The 20,097-nt window shown below is 45.3% G+C and overlaps 1 protein-coding gene across 1 annotated transcript in view; it reads left to right on the top strand.

Moving 5' to 3' along the window:
• GDPD1 (glycerophosphodiester phosphodiesterase domain containing 1) overlaps positions 1–12,948 on the top strand; it is a 71,465-nt gene extending 58,517 nt beyond the window's left edge. The window contains 1 exon segment of the mRNA XM_032214889.1: positions 11,152–12,948. Coding sequence (XP_032070780.1) covers positions 11,152–11,274 — 123 coding nt within the window. The 3' untranslated portion in view covers positions 11,275–12,948.
• Positions 12,949–20,097: the final 7,149 nt, after the last annotated feature.

Here is a 20,097-nt window from a genome sequence, read left to right as displayed (position 1 = left end):
CTTGTACCTTCGAACAATCACAAAATAAATGGTTGTAAGTTCGAAGACTAAGCTGAACTTAACAAGCCACTTCAATTTATTATCAGCTCCTTTGCTTAAATATGTGACGTTATGCGCCTCGATGGTGCAGTGGTTAGAGCGCAGTACTGCAGGCTGTTTCTGCTGCCTGCCAGCTGCCTGCAGTTTGGCAGTTTGAATCTAACCAGGCTCAAGGTTAACTCAGACTTCCGCCCTTCCTAGGTGGGTAAAATGAGGACCTAAATTGTTGAGGGCAATATGCTGACTCTGTAAACAGCTTAGAAAGCACTGCAAAGCGATATATAAGTCTTAAGTGCTATTGCTATTGCAGATTAACTCTGCCCACTGCAGGCGGTTTGATCCTGGTTGGCTCAAGGTTGACTCAGCCTTCCTTCCTTCCAAAGTTGGTGAAATGAGGACCCAGATTGTTGGGGGCCAGAGGCCGACTCTGTAAATTGCTTAGAGAGGGGGCTGTGAAGCACTGTGAAGTGGAATATAAGTGCTATTGCTAATTAGCATTCTAATAATATTCCTCAGCATACCTCTTGCAAATATTTGAATGGCCACTAAACGGATGGTTATAAGTCAAGGATGACTTGCAAATGTCACTTCTGTTCTCTTCAATTTCAGGCTGAAGAATCGGAGAAGATTTCAAAGGGCCAGCGATTCACCATATGGCTTATTGACGTGTAAGTTTCCCTTCTTTCTTGAGCTCTCTGTTACGTTCTTGCTCTCTTTCTTCTCTTCCTCCTCCATCATCTTCCCACTACCCACCCCCCCAATAAGCCTCCCCCCCATCCCCATCATTGTCTTTCAGGGCAATCATCTAAGCAATGGGGTCTCCGAGTTAGAGGCATCGACTCCGCTCCCCAGATTCATTGGTTACTATTTGGGGGTTCGCAAACTGCCTTTGGACCATTCAAGACTTCCCGAAGTCCAAAGCAGATTTATGCCGGGGAGGCTGCCTGTTGCATCTCTGCAGGATTCCAGGACTCCTTCTAAGTTAGCTTGCACTCAGCTGAATATCTATCTATCTATCTATCTATCTATCTATCTATCTATCTATCTATCTATCTATCTATCTATCTATCTATCATCTATCATCTATCTATCTATCATCTATCTATCTATCTATCTATCTATCTATCTATCTATCATCTATCATCTATCATCTATCTATCTATTGCATTTGTGCTGATAAATAAATAAAGGGAGACTAGTATAGATCTATTTCAAGCTATTTAGCTCAAATAGCTTGAAATAGATGTATACTAGTCTCCCTTTATTTATTTATCAGCACAAATGCAACACAAAAATGGTTTTCTGCCTGGAAGGCTCCTAGGGTGGAGCTGAAAGCAAAGGGAAGCAGTATGCTCCCTCCCATGTTTGTTTGTGTGTGTGTGTGTGTGTGTGTTCCAGCATAACTCTGGAATGCCTTGAGCAATTTCAACCAAACATGGTACACAGATGACTTAACCTCTGGAAACAAATGCTATGGGGGTAGGACACCCCTAAAACCCTTCGGGATGTGTGTGTTCTGTTAAGATACAGCCTGTTGTGCCTTAAACTGGCTTCTACCGTACTGCCGTAAAATGGCTTCTACTCTACAGCGCAGTGGAGTTGTCATGGTAACAGCTGCACAGTACGCAACAAGGAAGCTCCCTCTGGTAAGGGGGAAAATCCAACATTAGAAATTACGTTTGGTCTGGACATTTTCCCCCTATAAATAAATACCCGGAGAATGCCAGGTTTCTGGCTAGTAAATAAATAAACTGAATGAATCCCTCTGCCCACCTGTTTTTATTTTTAACTTATTTTTATCCTGTCTTTATTATTTTACAAAGACCTCCGGGCAGAGAACATATCCAGCTTGCATTCCTCCCTATATTTTCCCCACAATAACAACCGTGTGAGGGGGGTTTGGGATGAGAGAGAGATAGGCCCAAAGTCACCCAGCCGGCTTTCATGTTATGGTGTGACTAGAACTCACAGTTTCCGGGTGATCGGCACAAAGACGCCCAGAGGCTTTCATGCTTAGGGTGGGACTAGAACTCATCACCTCCTGATGATTGATCCAAAGTCACCCAACTGCTCTTTCATTCCTAAATCGGGACTAGAACTCACAATCTCTCAATGATTGGTCCAAAGTCACCCAGTGGCTTTCATGCCCAAGACAGGACTAGAATTCACTCTCCTAGTGATTGGCCCAAAGTCACCCAGACAACTTTCATGCGCAAGACAGGACTAGAATTCACTGTCTCCTAGTGATTGGCCCAAAGTCACCCAGGCAATTTTCATACCAAAGACAGGACTAGAATTCACTGTCTCCTAGTGATTGGCTCAAGTCACCCAGGCAATGTTCATACCAAAGACAGGACTAGAATTCATTGTCTCCTAGTGGTTGGCTCAAAGTTACCCAGGCAGCTTTCATGCCCAAAACAGGACTAGAATTCACTGTCTCCTAGTGGTTGGCTCAAAGTCACCCAGGCAGCTTTCATGCCAAAGACAGGACTAGAATTCACTGTCTCCTAGTGATTGGCCCAAAGTCACCCAGGCAGCTTTCATGCCCAAGACAGGACTAGAATTCACTGTCTCCTAGTGATTGGCCCAAAGTCACCCAGGCAGCTTTCATGCCCAAGACAGGACTAGAATTCACTGTCTCCTAGTGATTTTATCTGATTCGATAAAATTCCTCTCACTTAAAAAAAAACAAAAAACTCTATTCCTCGTCATCTGGCATTAATCTACGGAAAACATGCTGCTGTTAACAGTTATTTCAATGGGCAGAGGCATCTGTGAAGGTCAAAAAAGTCAAGATGGCAGCTGGAGTTATGATGCCAGCAAAAGAAGGAGCCGGAATTGGCTCGTAGCCGCCACCTTGTCTCTTTTGGATCCCAGAGTATTTATGTTAACATTTATAAGCCGTTAAAGCGCTATTTTAAAGGGAAACGTTCGGTCGCAGTTTTTTGTTTTCTGTTTTAATCTGTATTTTGGAGGGAAAGGACAGCTGGTGGTTGAACGTGGATTGACAATCATCTCCTTGCCATTTTTGCAGATTATTAATGAGGAAAGCCTTATTTGATCACCTCACGGCTCGAGGAATTCAGGTATAGAATTATTTTTTTTATTGTCAGAGTTCCAAATAGCATCCAAAAGTAAATCAGAGTCCGAGGCAAAGGATTCCTCAAAGTTCCAATTTATGAAGAGAGCCATGTTGGCACATCTGGGAAAACCCGAATCTGAAGCTTCCCGGTTTCCCCCACCCAATTGAAAGTTCAAGATCTTTTCCCCACACCCACAAGCCCATCCCATGGTCCAATCTCCCACTGCCATGTTGGCAGCTTCCATCCATCCAGTTCTGGTCAGGTGCAGCGGTTCAAAGACAAAAGATGACCTTGGCTTTCCAGAAAGAATGTTGTTATGGCTACCTATCATCTAACTCCATACAATCCCCACCTCCCATTTTCCCACAATAGAAAACGCATAGTAGAAGAATAGAAAGTGTGGCAGGCCAAAGATCCAAAAGAAAAGATGGCTGCAGGCCTGATATTTATTTGTTTACAAAATATCTCTAAATATCTCAACTCTAGACTCTAGACTTGACTTGGGGCAAATACAGATCGTTCTAGACAGGACCACAGAGATAGTCCTCGACTTACGACCACAATTGAGCCCAAGTGAAACATTTGCTACGTGGGTTCTTCCCCATTTCACAACTCTTCATGCCTCCGTTGTTAAGCGAATGACTGAAGTTGTTTAGTGAGTCTGGATCCCCCCTTGACTTTCTGTGTCAGAAGGTCGCAAGGGGGCAACTTACAGATCGCCCTCGACTTACAACAGTTCGTTTAGCGACTGTTTAAAGTTACAACGGCACTGGGGAAAAAGTGACTCCTTAGCATTTTCCATATGTATGACCGTTGCAGCATCCCCGCGCCCACCTGCTCGAAATTCAGACTGTTGGCAAGTGACTCGTCTTTATGACCCTTGCCGTGTCCCCGGGGGGGGGGGGGGCACGTGGTCCCCTTTTGCGACCTGACATGCAAAGTCAGTAGGTAAGCCGGGCTCACTTAACAGCCGGGTGACTAATTTAACAACTGCAGCGATTCACTTCACAAATGTGTCGAGAAAAGGCCGTAAAAATGGGACGGAGCTCATATATATTCCATATATTCTCACTTAGCAGCGTAAATTCCGGGCTCTGCTGTGGTCGTAAGTCAAGGGCGACCTGTACAGATCCTCTCTCATCGAGAGGTTACGAAGGGAGAGCCAATGTCTTGTTTTAAAGACTTGCAGCGATGGAGAACTAAGTATTCAGCTAACCGGGCTGTGCTGAATCAGAAACTGGCTGTTTGCTGTTTGCTGCAAGGAGGCAAGTCAGTAACTGTAAATGCCTGTAGAAGGTTCAAATTATTAGCCTTATTTTTTTTAAAGACTGCTTTATTATTGTTCTAGACAACTTAACAAAATGAAGAAGCTTTTTGATCACCAATCTCTGTTTTAAAAGACTTCCATTGATGGAGAACCGAGTATTTCATGTGGTGGGCTGTTCCGCCGGCTGAGGGCTTGTAAAATCAGGACCTTCTTCCTGATGCCCAGCCTTAAACTCTTTCCTTTCTGCTTAAACCCCCCAGTTCTGGTCCCCCCCCTCTGTTTGCTTGACCCCAAAGGCCATTTTGTTCTTCTTCTTCAAACAACCGAGGCCAAAGTTGTGCTATTTTGTTGACTCCGCTGAGGCCATAGCAAACGGAAGTTCCTTTGAGGCCTAGGAAGGATGGGCAATCTCCCGTCCCTGAAACTAATCCCACCCCCCCACTGAGTTACCAAAGGTCGCTTGAAAGCCAGTTTTATTTATGGGGTTCATTGCCTCTTTCTGGTGGACAGAAAACCTTCGATTCTCTTCCCAAAATGTCAGAAATGCCTTTCAAGGGAATTAAAGACCTCTCTTTAAGTAAGGAAAAAGAAGGAGGGGGGGGGACCTTGCAATCTGCATCTGAAGAGATTACAGGGAGTCCTCGACTTACGACCGTAAAGGAACCCAAAAGTTCTGTGGCTAAACAAGACACTTCCTAAGTGAGCTTTGTCCCATTTTACCACCTTTCTTGCCACAGTTGTGAAACAAATCACTGCAGTTGTTCAGTCAGTTAAAGAGAATCTGGCTTCCCCCATTGACGTTGATCGTCAGGAGGTCACAGAAGGCGGTCACGTGACCCTGGGACACTGCGACCGTCATAAATACGAGCCAATTGCCTTAACTGGATAGAATAACAGAGTTGGATGGGACCTTAGAGGTCTTCTAGTCCAACCCTGTGCTCAGACAGGAAAACCCTACGCCATTTGTCCAATCTCTTCTTAGAAACCTCCAGTGATGAAGCAGTCACAACTCCTGGAGGCAAATTGTTCCACTGATTAATTCTTTTCACTGTTAAGAAATTTCCCCTTAATTCCAGGGAGGGAAGGAAGGGAGGAGAAAGGAAGGAAGGATGGATGGATGGATGGATGGATGGATGGAAGGAAGGAAGGAAGGAAGGAAGGAAGGAAAGGAAAGGAAAGGAAAGGAAGGAAGGGCACATGAGAGAGGGAGATAGAGAAAGAGAGGAAGGAAGGAGAAAGAAAGAAGGAAGGAAGGAAGGAAGGAAGGAAAGATGATAGCTAAGATAAAGATAGATAGGAAGGAAGGAAGGAAGAAAAGAGAAAGAAAGAAAGAAAGAAAGGGGAGGGAGGGAGGGGGAAGAAGAAAAGAGAGAGGGCAGGAAAGAACGAGAAAGAAAGGAAGATGATAACTAAGATAAAGATAGATAGGAAGGAAGGAAGGAAGAAAAAAGAAAGAAAGAAAGAAAGAAAGAAAGGGGAGGGAGGGAGGGGGAAGAAGAAAAGAGAGAGGGCAGGAAAGAATGAGAAAGAAAGGAAGATGATAACTAAGATAAAGATAGATAGACAGGAAGGAAGGAATAAAGAAAGAAGGAAAGAAAGAGGGGGAGGGGAAAAGAAAAGTGAGAAAGAGAGGAAGGAAGGAAGAAGGAAAGATGATAGCTAAGATAAAGATAGATAGACAGGAAGGAAGGAAGAAAAAGGGGAGGGAGGGGGAAGAAGAAAAGGGAAAGAGGGAGAGAAAGAAGGAGAAAGGAAGGAAGGTGATAACTAAGATAAAGATAGACAGGAAGGAAGGAATAAAGAAAGAAGGAAAGAAAGAGATGGGGAGGGAGGGAAGAAGAAACGAGAAAGAAAGCGAGGGGGGGAAGAAGGAAGGAAGAAAGGTGATAACCAAGATAAAGATAGACAGGAAGGACCCTGGGACACTGCAACCGTCATAAATACGAGCCGATTGTCTTAACTGGATAGAATAACAGAGTTGGAAGGGACCCTGGAGGTCTTCTATCTAATCCAATCCCATGCCTGGGCAGCAAAACCCTATATCATTTCAGGCAAATGGTTGTCTAATCTCTCCTTGAAAACCCCCAGTAATGGAGTACCTATAACTTCTAGTGACAAGCTGTTCCACTGATGAATTGTTCTCACTGTCAGGAAATTTCTCCTCAGTTCTAAGTTGCTTCTCTCCTTGATCAGTTTCCACCGATTGCTTCTCGTTCTACCCTCAGGTGCCTTGGAGAATAGCTTGACTCCCTCTTCTTTGTGGCAACCCCTGAGATATGGGAAGACTGCTATCATGTCTCCCCTGGTCCTTCTTTTCATTAAACTAGACATCCCCAGTTCCTGCAACCGTTCTTCATATGTTTTAGCCTTAACAGAATAAGAGTTGGAAGAGACCTTGGAGACCTTCTAGTCCAACCCCCTGCCTAGGCAGGAAACCCTATACCGTTTCAGACAAATGGCTATCCAGCATCTTCTTAAAAACTTCCAGTGTTGGGGCATTCACAACTTCTAGTGGCAACTTCTGTTCCACTGATTAATTGTTCTCACTGTCAGGAAATTCCTCCTCAGTTCTAAGTTGCTTCTCTCCTTGATTAGTTTCCACCCATTGCTTCTTGTTCTGCCCTCAGGTGCCTTAGAGAATAACTTGACTCCCAAATCTTCTTTGGGGCAACCCCTGAGATATTGGAAGACTGCTATCATGTCACCCCTGGTCCTTCTTGAATTCTGATCCCATGACCAAAGGGTTGCCTCAATGGTCATGAGTCTGAAAAACAGTCGTAAGTCACTATTTTCAGGGCTGTTGGGACTTTGGACGGTCACTGACTAAAAGGTTGTAAGTCGAGGACTGCCTGTATCAAGTACAGGTAGTCTTCGACTTACAACCGTTCATTCAGTGACCGTTCAAAGTTACAACAGCACTGAAAAAAACTTATGACCGTTTTTCACACTTAGCGACCTTTGCAACGACCCCCACGGTCACGTGATCAAAATTCAGCCACTCGGTAACCGGTTCACACTTACGAGCGCTGCTGTGTGAGTCCCTCGTGCGACCTTCCAACCAGCAACGTCAACGGCGAAGCCCGATTCACTTAACAACCGAGCTACCAACTTACGCAACTCGCTTAACAACTGTGGCCAGGAAGGTTGTAAAATGGGGCCAAATTCTCACCTAAGGAAGCCCTCGCTTAACAATAGACATTTTGGGCCGGAGGAGATTTGATTTAAACCGAGTCGATTTAAATCACAATTTTTAAAAAAAGAGCAACTGCCATCTCTGTCCCATCGCGATTCCTCCTGTGACCCGCTGTCGACTCAGCGGCTGTCCCATTTCTTTTAATGGGGCGGCTGGTGATGCGGCAGGGACGCAACAAGGTGAGGGGCGTGGCCAGCAGCAGGTGAGTGGATGCCTACTAACAGGCCCTGCTATGATGGATCTAGAATAGAATAGAATAACAGAGTTGGAAGGGATCTTAGAGGTCTTCTAGTCCAACCCCCTGCTTAGGCAGGAAAGCCTACACCACTTCATACAAATGGCTATCCAATATATTAAATATCTGAAATGACAGATGTTCCTAATTATTCCTATACATCTATACATCTATGTTCATGTTTTTATTATTTATCCATTGGTACCAGTTATCTCAAATTCTATAATATTCTGAGTCTTCCTTGTCCCTTAACTTCCATGTGAGTTTATCTCACATAATTCACGCGCTCTACATGGGGCTGCCCTTGAAGAGTGTTCGGAGACTTCAGCTGGTCCAGAATGCAGCCGCGCGAGCGATTGTGGGTGCGCCACGGTACACCCACGTTACATCTGGTTCCACCACAAAACCGCGGTAGACTAAAGCGCGCTCGACGAAAGCGCGTACCTGACGTCATCACAGCGTGACGAAAACATCACGCTGTGAGCGGTAAAGTTAAAATTAACGCGAAAACCTTACCCTAACCCCCCCAAACCTAACCCTAAACCTAACCCTTAACCTAACCCTAAACCTAACCTTTAACCTAACGCTAAACCTAACGCTAACCCTTAACCTAACCCTAAACCTAACCCTAACGCTTAACGTAACCCTAACCCTTAACCTAAACCTAAACCTAATCCTTACCTTTTCGTGAATCGGCTTGCTTTAAAAGCGCTTTTTAAAGCGCCCTTTTTTCTCCGCGGTGGTATTTGTTGCGCTGCTGATGACGTCAGGTACGCGCTTTAATCGGGCGCGCTTTAGTGGACCGCAGTTTTGTCGTGCCACGGTTACATCTATCCTCCGCGAGCTGCACTGGCTGCCTATTGGTCTCCGGATACGCTTCAAGGCGCTAGTCGCCACTTATAAAGCCCTACATGGTATTGGACCTGGGTACTTGAGAGACCGCCTGCTGCCAATTTCCTCCAACAGACCGATTAGATCCCACAGATTAGGCCTCCTCCGAATTCCATCTCCCGGCCAATTCTGGCTATCGACCACCCGGAGGAGGGCCTTCTCTGTGGCTGCTCCGGCCCTTTGGAACGAGTTCCCCGTGGAGATTCGGACCCTCGCCACCCTTCAGGCCTTCCGGACAGCCGTTAAGACCTGGCTGTCCCAGCAAGCCTGGAGTTGAGTTCCCCCCCCCCTACTCGAATTTGCTGTGCTTGCTGTGTTTTTTAAATTGTTGTATCACTGTCCTGTTTGTCTTACTTTCTGTATTTGTTTTCCCCTTCCCCTGGTTTTTGTTCAGCCGCCCTGAGTCCCTTCGGGGAATAGGGCGGCTTACAAATCGAATAAATACCAAATACCAAATAATTAGGACTATATAAAAAGGTATTTGAATAGCAAATGATTATGTTAGTACTGTCAAAAAGGATTGCAACTTATACAAAACTATTTTTAAAGGTATTTGTATTTAGTGGTTTAAATTCTCAATAAAGCTTTCTCCCCCCCCCCCAAAAAAAAATAAAAAAAAATAAATGACAGGTGCTCTTTAATGTAAGGACTCATTCATGCTGGCAGTTAGAATCTTTAATATTAGTATTTGCAAACAAAATGAAGGTTTCCTATTTAGATCGCAGAGCGCGGATTCGTAGAATGAGTTGACCAAAAATGTAAATATTGCAGAATCTACAGCCTCATTCTACATAACTAAGCTCCATTTCATGCTGAATAAACTAGCAATAGCAGTTAGACTTATATACCGCTTCATAGGGCTTTCAGCCCTCTCTAAGCGGTTTACAGAGTCAGCATATTGCTCCTAACAACAATCCGGGTCCTCATTTCACCCACCTCGGAAGGATGGAAGGCTGAGTCAACCTTGAGCCGGTGAGATTTGAACAGCCGAACTGCTGAACTGCAGTCAGCTGAAGTAGCCTGCAGTGCTGCATTTAACCACTGCGCCACCTCGGCTCTTAAATAAAGTATTATTGTGTCTTAAATAGAAAACTGTAGATTTCTATAGTTCATAAATAGCTGTTTTTATTCCAAAAGCATTTTATTAAAAATTTGATTTTTAAAAAGTCTGATTTTTAAAAAAATATTATTTTTTAAAATCATCGGTTTTTATCCACCCTGTTTTGGGCTCAATTGTGGTCGTAAGTTGAGGACTAGCCTGTGTAATAAATTGTCAGAGTTTTGACAGTAGGACTAGTATTATATGATAAACCCAGGAGCAATAACACAGCACAAACAGAGCTTTAAGACAATTAACAGTGGTTTATATGCAACTGTATACAGACATATACATGCAGCAGATAAATTCCCTTACCATTCACTACAGACACAAGGAGAGAACTGAATACACGCTGAGAGGGAGAAACCTCTCTCTAATGACCACCTATATATAGACTCCTCTTAAAACAGTCAATGACTTGTGTGGACCCCATCAGAGATGATACCATAGCTGCAATGAATCAGCCTCATTGCATCAGTCTTGCTGATTACAGCTTACAACCTTTCATCAGCTGGCAGCTATTAAATCCTCAATACTTCGACATAAATCAATAAATAGTCCATACATGTCGCATGGGAACTAAAGTAGTTGATCCCACAAGCAGTGAAATTTCCTCTGGGAAAGCAGCAGGGGTGGTATTCAGCTACTTTCTCTACCGGTTCGCACATGGGAGTGCGTGTGTCATCCATGCATGCACTCAGCCTTCCACGCATGCACTTTGGCTTGAAAATGTGCCTAAATAGGATGGCATAGAGTTGGGGCGGGTGGATGGGCCTCCTCGCTATTTCCACTCGTGACCCGTCAAAACTGCGGTCCACTAAAGCGCGCCCGATTAAAGCGCCTACCTGACGTCATCAGCAGCGCGCCGAAAAAAATTAAAAATAAATTAAATTAAAATTAAAATAAAATTAAAGCAAGCCGATTCATATAAAGGTAAGGGTTAGGGTTAGGGTTAGGGTTAGGGTTAGGTTAAGGGTTAGGGTTAGGTTTAGGGTTACGTTAAGCGTTAGGGTTAGGTTAAGGGTTAGCGTTAGGTTTAGCGTTAGGTTAAGGGTTAGGTTTAGGGTTAGGTTTGGGGGGGTTAGGGTAAGGTTTTCGCTTTAATTTTAAATTTACCGCTCACAGCGCAATGTTTTTGTCGCGCTGTGATGACGTCACGTACGCGCTTTCGTCGAGCGCGCTTTAGTCTACCGCGGTTTTGTGGTGGAACCATTTCCACTACCGGTTCGGCTGAATCGGTCCGAACCGGCTGAATCCCACCTCTGGAAGGGAGTGAGGTCGAAAAAAATCATTTTTGCGGGGATTTCAGAGGAAGGTGAGATGACGCCCAACTGTTTCCTTCAGGTCTACATCTGGGTGCTGAACGAAGACCAGGAATACAAGCGAGCCTTCGACCTGGGGGCCACCGGCGTGATGACCGACTACCCCACCAAGCTGAAGGAATTCCTCCACAACTACCCGGCGTGAAGCCCGGCGGAGTGCCGCCACTGTCGGTTCTTCGGAGGAGAGATCGGAAGTGATCCAACCGAGCCCAAGGAGAGAATCCACCCTTCCCTTGGAGTGGTTTTTTTTTCCCCCAGCCAATCTCCACCCGCCGTCAAATTCGGTGACTGCGTTCTTAAAAGTCACGCCACGCCCACGCAGGCCGCATTCACTGACGGCCCTCGATGGCAGAGCCGACTTTCTCTCCTCCTTTGTAAATAGCTTGGTTTGACTGGTCACCTGCTCACCCTAGAGACCTAGGTCCCTTGGCCAGGCCGCGTGAAAAATTGGGGTGGGGGACACTACCTGACCTCATGGGGTGTCCACCGAAGCCTTTCCAGCCAGGCCCTTGGTGTTGAAAGACGTACGATGGCTCCCCTGAACTTCTCCGTGAGTTGAAAACGGTTGACTGACAGCACCTGAGACAACCACTCTAAATAGGAGGCCCGTGGCCAGTAATGTCCTCCTTGGATATATCAGAGGTGGCTTCCTGTGGAGAACAACTATTGTTTTTGTGTCTTTGTCGAATTAGTAGCTGTGCCTAGCGAGTTAGGACTGGATCTCCCACGCACTCATACGTTATTAGACCAGGGATGTCCAACCTTGGCAACTTTTTAAGATCCGTGGACTTCAATTCCCAGAATTCCACAGCCTGGGAAATTCTAGAAGTTGAAGTCCACCGGCCTTAAAAGTTGCAAAGATCGGGCGGCCTTCCGTTAGAGACTTCCTACATCTTTTGTGCTTGTTCTAGAAGGGTTAGTCTCTCAATGTTGGCCACTTGAAGATGGATGGACTTCAACTCCCAGAATTTCAGGATGCCGACTGAAGAATTCTGGGAGTTGAAGTGCACCAGTCTTTAAAAGTTGCAAAAACCAGACAGACTTCCATTAGAAATTTCCTACCTCTGTGCACTGGTTCTAATCTCAAATCTAGAGTGGTTATCCCTTATTTTTCCATTAGAAGATGGGTGGACTTCAACTCCCAGAATTTCAGGATGCTGACTGAAGAATTCTGGGAGTTGAAGTCCACCGGTCTTTTAAAAGTTGCAAAAACCAGACAGACTTCCATTAGAAATTTCCTACCTCTGTGCACTGGTTCTAATCTCAAATCTAGAGTGGTTATCCCTCATTTTTCCACTTGAAGATGGGTGGACTTCAACTCCCAGAATTTCAGGATGCTGACTGAAGGATTCTGGGAGTTGAAGTCCACCGGTCTTTTAAAAGTTGCAAAAACCAGACAGACTTCCATTAGAGACTTCCTACCTCTGTGTCCTGGTTCTAATCTCAAATTTAAAGTGGTTATCCCTCAACCTTTTTCCACTTGAAGATGGGTGGACTTCAACTCCCAGAATTCCGGGATGCTGACTGAAGGATTCCACCCATCTTAAAAGTGGCCAATATTGAGAAACCCTGATCTCGAACATGTCAATAGTTGCACCTGTAGGATAAGGGGTTGTTTGGCTAATTTATTGTACAAGGCCATAATAACTGCACCATACCTCTATAGGTCAGTCAAATCCTGCCATCATGAGCCGGGATGGAAAAGAGGTTTAATAACGGGGAAATCTGGATATTAGTGCAAGAGATAAAAATATATTATTTTTTGTTTTGTTTTCTTCCTTGTTGACAAATCCGAATATACCCTATTTTTCAGAATATAAGATGCTCCGAAGTATAAGATGCATCTAACTTTTGGGGGAGGGAAATGGGGGGGGAAATCTGCCTCTGTCTCCTTGCAACAAACAAAAACAGCCTGTTTCAGCACAGCCTGATTAGCAGAAGAAAATTTTTTTGCCTCTGCCTCTCAGCAATTGGCCTCCTTGCAGCAAACAGCCAGTTTCAGTTTCAGTACAGCCTGATTAGCACAAGCAGCTGATTGTCCACAATCAGCTGTTTCAGGCTGCAGGGATTGCCAGAGCCAATTGCTACCTCTGTGCGCCCCATTTTTGGCCTCTGCACGCCTTGTTTTCGGCCTCCATGTGCCCCATTTTCTGCCCATTTCAGGCAGCGGGGATCAGAATGGGCGGGAAATTGGGCATGCGGAGGCCGAAAACGGGGCGTGTAGAGGGCAAAAATGGGATGCAGAGGCCGAAAATGGGGCGAGCGGAGGCGGCAATAGGCAATCCCTGCAGCCTGAAACAGCTGATGGTCGGGAGGTCGATCCGACCTACAATCAGCTGCTTGTGCTAATCAGGCTGTGCTGAAGCTGGAACTGAAACTTGCTGTTTGCTGCAAGGAGGCAAATTGCTGGGAGGTAGAGGCCAAAGGATGGAGGGCAGCGGGGGGGGGGGGGCTACATTCAGTGTATAAGACGCACCCAAATTTTCACCCTCTTTAGGGTGAAAAGTGCCTCTTATACTCCGAAAAATACGGTATATAATTCTAATTGACAAATTTAGAGTTCAGGTTCAGGCCTATTAATGTGAATACCTCTTGCCGAGGTGGCAATCCATCCCAGATCAAACTTTTTCGGCATTTTGGGTTTCGTTTCAAATTAGCCGTCTTCGTGGCCGGTCTAGAAATACCTCTGCCCTTCGTGTCGCCGCAGGATCCACTTGCTTAAATAGGAATGCCGTCCTGGAAAACTTTGGCACCAAGTGTTGAAAAAAAACAACCTTTCTTTGGCAAACATCCTTCGATTACTTGATCTCTGTTGTTTACAAGGGCGTTTTGGTCACCAGGCTTATCTTGGTGAAAATGGAATTTGGTTTGCTTTTTTTATTATTTTTAAATGGTGACTTTTTTTTTTGAAAGGTGAGCAGACTGGGGAAAGCCGAGCCCCCCCCCCCCACCTCAATACAGGATGAACACGCCCTTAAAACCTGGGAGAGGCGGGAAAAAATGTCTTTTTTTTTAGAAACAGGAATGTAGATTTTGTATTCTGCTTCTCTGTAGCTATTCCTGAGCTTGGCTTTTTAATCTGTACTGCAACCTATGTAGCAGTTTTGGGATTAGAGCATTAAAAAAAAAAACAATCTTTCACCATTGATGTGCTGAAATCTAATTGCCTTCCTGCTCAAAAACATTCATTTCCCCCGTGTCAAAGATTATCTTTTTTGCTCTGGTTTCTGCTTTCAAAGTACAGGTTGGAACTTAATGACCGCAGCTGAGCCTGGAATTTTGGCCGGGCAGAGTTCATTTAGTGACTGTTCAAGGTTGCGACGGCAAGGGGAAAAAGGGACTTAACGACCGTTTCTCACAGTTACAACTCTCGCAGCATTCCCCAGGATCCTGTGCTCAAAATCCAGATGTTTGATGCAACTGGTTCAGACTTATAACGTGTCTCGAGGTCACGTGATCCCTTTTGTGACCTTCTGACGAGCAAAGTCAATGGGGAAGCCCGATTCACTTAACAACCGGGTTACTAAATAACCGCAATGATTTACTTAACAACTGTGGCAAGAAAAATCGTAAAATAGGGCAAAACTCATTTAACAAATTTCCACTTTACAACAGAATTTTGGGGCTCAATTGTCATCATAAGTCGAGGACCACCTATAAGTTGTTGGGGTCACTAAGCGTGACCTGATTAAATTTTAAGATTGGTTTACAAAAAGCATTAAGCCAGTTACCATGGTTACTGAGCACATCATGTCATTAAGCAAACCATGAGGTTGTTAACACTGCAAATGTCATAAATACAAGTCAGTTGGCCAAGCATCTGAATTTTGATCATGTGACCATGGAGATGCTGCAACAGTTGTGTGAAAAATGGTTGTAAAACAGTTTTCACCTTGTACGACGGTCGCTAAATGAACTGTTGTAAGTCAAGGACTACTTTTATGCGATCTTCAAAGGAGAAAATAAAAACCTGCTTTCCCAAGAGAGTTCTACATTCTCCACAGGTAGTCCTCGCTTACCAGCGATCATCAGGACCAGGAACTCTATCCTTAAATGACATGGTCATAAGCCACAATGTTCATGTTCCAGTTGCCCTTGTTCAGCAAATCCTGTAGAATCTAGCAGTCCCACAATCCCATTTTTGACTTCCCACTGGCTTCCCCAGTGACTTCACTAATCGGAACGTCGATGTCCCAATTGCCATTTTTCAGCAAATCCTGTAGAATCTTGTAGTCCCACGACCCCACTTTTGACTTCCCGCTAGCTTCCCCAATGATTTCACTTTATCGGAACGTCGACGTCCCAATTGCCATTGTTCAGCAAATCCTAGAGAATCTTGCAGTCCCACAATCCCATTTTTGACTTCCTGCTGGCTTCCCCAATGATTTCACTTTATTGGAATGTTGATGTCCCAATTGCCATTGTTCAGCAAATCCTAGAGAATCTTGCAGTCCCACAATCCCATTTTTGACTTCTCACTGGCTTCCCCAATGACATCACTTATCGGAACGTTGATATCCTAATTGCCATTGTTCAGCAAATCCTGTAGAATCTTGTAGTCCCACGACCCCATTTTTTACTTCCCGCTAGCTTCCCCAATGACTTCACTTATCGGAACGTTGATATCCTAATTGCCATTGTTCAGCAAATCCTGTAGAATCTTGCAATCCCACAATCCCATTTTTGACTTCCTGCTGGCTTCCCCAATGATTTCACTTTATCGGAAGCCGGCAGGGAAGGTCACTAATAGCAATTGTGACCACGAGATTCTTGCAATGTCATAATTGCAAGCTGGTTGCCGAGCACCCAAATCACAATTACGTTATTGCTGGGATGAAGCACCGAGGACCGTTGTAAGTCCCCCTCGTTCAGTGCTGCCTCTTAACTTCGGCTGCTGTACGAGCAGACAGGAAACGAGGACTACTCGTAAGAAGCGCAGTTGAGTTCCAAGCTAGCAATCTCTCGGGATGTCGTTAGAAGATGATTAAACGGTGGCTTGGATCAGAGATTGGCCTCCCCCCAACCATTTGAGGAATGTCACTTTGTCGTGGCCTCGTTAAGAGTTGCCGCGACAGGGTTAACGTTACGGGAATTGACCTTTCCCTCACACGGAAAAGGTAAGATGATAAATGACAGATTCAATTTAGAAAGGAAAAAAATATTGCTTTAGTTCTCTGCTGCAACTGGGAAAGCACAGTTCATCCTTAGCTTAGAATACAGGCTGTCCTCTTTGGGTCTAGGACAATGGTCCAATAGAGGTGCTGGCTCGTTGCTTGGTTACTTTGCTCCTCCTCTCCCAGGCACCTGTTGAAATGTCCTTGGTTCCCACGGGAAAACTTTTTTGTTTTGACTATGAAACCCCAGCTAACTATTTTTCTCCCTCCCTGTCCTCAGTCAGGCTTGCTTCAGGGTTGTGTGTGTGTGTGTGTGTGTGTGTGTGTAATTCAGAAAATCAAAATACAAACTTCAAAAAAACCCCACAAAGACCAAACTAAGTAAGGCATTTAAACTTTTTTTTTTTAATTGACTTTTGCAGAAGGGGAAACTTATTGATGCAATACACCTCTCTGTATTCAACAGGACACAATAGAGAGCCGAGGTGGCGCAGTGGTTAGGGTGCAGTACTGCAGGCCACTTCAGCTGACTGTTATCTGCAGTTCGGCAGTTCAAATCTCACCGGCTCAAGGTTGACTCAGCCTTCCATCCTTCCGAGGTGGGTGAAATGAGGACCCAGACTGTGGGGGCGATATGCTGACTCTGTAAACCGCTTAGAGAGGGCTGAAAGCCCTATGAAGCGGTATATAAGTCTAACTGCTATTGCTATTGCTATATGCATGTGTGTTCTTGCCTTTCGTTGTTTTTTTCTGTTGTTTTTTTTGTCCAGTCGTGCAAATTTTGATCATGTGATCACAGAGGATGCTGCAGGAGAATGTCGTGAATGTGGTTGTTAAGCACCATTGTAACCTCAGCATTAAATCGATGGTTACCTGTACACATTAGTGTAACACACAATTGAGATCGTTGGAGAACAATCATATGCCTGTCCAATGCCAAGACAGACTGGAAAAGTTGGTGTCCAGCGGTGGTGGGTTCCGGGTCCCGGTGCAACCAGTATGGTGCAACGGAGGCCGGCGTTGCACACGGGCACATGCGTCCTTACCTCCTGCGACGCCTCCGCGACGCTCCAGCTGTTCGGCGGAGCATCTCAGGCGCCATGCGCGGAAGCACCAAAGAGCTCAAATACAGGTAAGGAGCTCGGGCGGGCAGGTGGGCCCTCTGGAGCGCCATACCGGAAGGGTACCCGGTGCTCCCAGCAGACACCGATACGCCCGTCCTGGGGCGTACCGCCTGCAACCCACCACTGGTGTTCAGGCTCCATGTAATTCCTTAGTGGAAGGAAAATGTCTTTTGGAGAACATCCCCAAGGTGTCTTTTTCTCAAGAGGCAGCTGGACTTTCTGTTTTTTCTTTGAAGACGTTTCACTTCTCCTCCAAGAAGCTTCTTCAACTCTGAGTGGATAGTGGAGAATGGACGGATTGATTCTCCTTGCAGACAGCTGGTCATTTGCATCCTTTTAGAGGGTCGTTGAGGCCACTTGGAGGTTTATCTTTGTCCTCTGGGGTCAGCTGAGTAGTGCAAAAGGAGTGTGGATCCATCGTTTTCTTGCCTCCTCTCCCTCTCTCTTCCTCTCTACTTCCTTCTCTCTATCATCCTTCTGTTCTCTACTTCCCCTTCCGCTCTTCTCTTTCCGCCCCTTTCTCTCCTCTTTCCCCCCTCTACCCTCTCTCCTAACCCTCTCATCTCCCTCCCTCCCTTCTTTTCCCTTCTTTCCCCCTTCTTTTCCTTTCTCTCCCTCATTTTTCCTTCTCTCCTTCTCACTTCCCGCCTTCTTTTCCCTTCTCTCCTTCCTTCCTCCCTCGTTCCTATCCATCATTTTCTTGCCTCCTATTCCCTCTCTCTTCCCCCCTACCTCCTTTCTTCTCTCTATTCTTCTGTTCTTCCCCTTCCTCTCTCCTTCTCCTCTCTCCTCTTTCCACTCCTTCTTTCCTCCTCTTCCCACCCCTCTCTACCCTCTCTCCTAACCCCTCTCTTCCTCCTCTTGTCTCCCTTCTCTCTTCCAAGACCTTCCTTGCCACAATTGTTACGGGAATCGCTGCAGTTGTTAAATTAGTCACACGGTCGTTAGTGAATCTGGCTTCCCCATGCACTTTGCCAGTCCAAAGGTCACAAAACAGGAACATGTGACCACGGGACACCACAACCGTCATAAATGTGAGTCTCTTGCCCAAAGTCTGAATTCTGATCACGGGACCATGAAGATCTTAAGTGTAAAAAAGGGTCATAATTCACATTTTTCAGTGCCATTGTAACTTTGGACGGTCACTAAACAGACCGTTATGTGTCGAGGACTGGTTGCAACTGCTTTTGAGGTTCTAAAGAACTTTCCATGCAGAAGACCAGTGGTGGGTTTCAAAAAATTTTTAGAACCTATTCTATAGGTGTGGCCTGTTTTGTGGGAGTGGCTTGGTGGTCATGTGACCCGTGACCCGTCAAAACAGTGTTCCACAAAAGCGCGATCGACGAAAGTGCGCATTTGACGTCATCACAGCGCAACTAAAAAAATTAAAAATTGAAATAAAAATAAAATTAAACCAAGCCGATTCACATACAGGTAAGGGTTAGGGTTAGGGTTAGGTTTAGAGCGTTAGGGTTACGTTTAGCGTTAGGTTAAGGGTTAGCGTTAGGTTTAACGTTACGTTAATGGTTAGGTTTAGGGTTAGATTTAGGGTTAGGTTAAGGGTTAGGGTTAGGTTTAGGGTTAGGTTTGGGGTGGTTAGGGTAAGGTTTTCGCTTTATTTTCACATTTTTCCATCACAGCGCGATGGTTTCGTCGCGCTGTGATGACGTCAAATGCGCGCTTTCGTCGACCGCGATTTTGTCGTCCGCGGTTTTGTGGTGGAACCCATGTGACCAGGTGGGAGTGGCTTGGCTGTCGTGTGACCGGGTGGGCATGACCAACTTGGAAAATGTGGTGAAACTCACTGAACAACGCTCTTGCTTAGCAACCAAAATTTTGGGCTCAATTGTGGTCATAAGTTCCCCTCCTTCCTTCTCTGAGAAGAGCTCCATTTTCAAGCTGCTTGTGAAGGAGGAGGAAGGGGGCAGAGGGAGGCTTTTCAGTAGCCCAGAGCAGCGCTGAAGCCAGGGGAGGGAGCATTCCGGTACTGGGCCTCCGGAAGAACGGGTACTAGGAGGCACACTAAATTTCACCAACCGGTACGTCCAAACCGATGCGTACCGGCTGAAACCCACTCAGGGAAGAATTGCTGTTTTTCTAAAAGGCAGGATGGGAAATAAAAAGGGTTTAAATGCCAATTAGATTTCAGGGGGTAATCAGGATACAAATTCCTAGTAGAAAGAACTGGAGGTGTTTTTCAGCCTGTGCCCATTTAAAAGGTGTGTGGACTTCATCTCCCAGAATTCCTGAGTCAATGTTGCTGGTCCCAATTGTGGTCGCAGGTCGAGGACTGCCAATAAAGAGAAAAAAGCGATTTCATGTTTAATTCGGATTCTTAACAGGATCAGTTCATATTTGCTTCAAGCCAGAGAAATCTTACTGTGACATTTTGGCCTAAGCCGAAATCTTTCTTGATCGGGCATGGCCTACCTCTGTCGTTACAGAGAAAAGGGCGGAGAGATAGAAAGTACAATTTATGCCACTTCCAAGCCCTGGTGGGGAAAAAAGGATCAGGATATCAACCTCCCAACTAAGAAAACAATTGGCATTTCCCACTTTTATAGAAGTCGCAATATTTCATTTTGCCACCAGGGGACATACCAACCTAAAGATTTCCTCATTTATTTCCATCCCTGGGCATCAGAATTAATTTGGCAGAGAATATCTCATTTTAGTCTCTGTGTGAATGACTTGGGATTCTCTAAAATAAACGTGCATTTTTCTTTCAGT

The sequence above is a fragment of the Thamnophis elegans genome, chromosome 4 (assembly GCF_009769535.1).
Source record: "Thamnophis elegans isolate rThaEle1 chromosome 4, rThaEle1.pri, whole genome shotgun sequence".
NCBI lineage: Eukaryota > Metazoa > Chordata > Lepidosauria > Squamata > Colubridae > Thamnophis > Thamnophis elegans.
The sequence above is the reverse complement of the archived record's forward strand: the minus strand, read 5'-3'. Positions and strand labels throughout refer to the sequence as shown.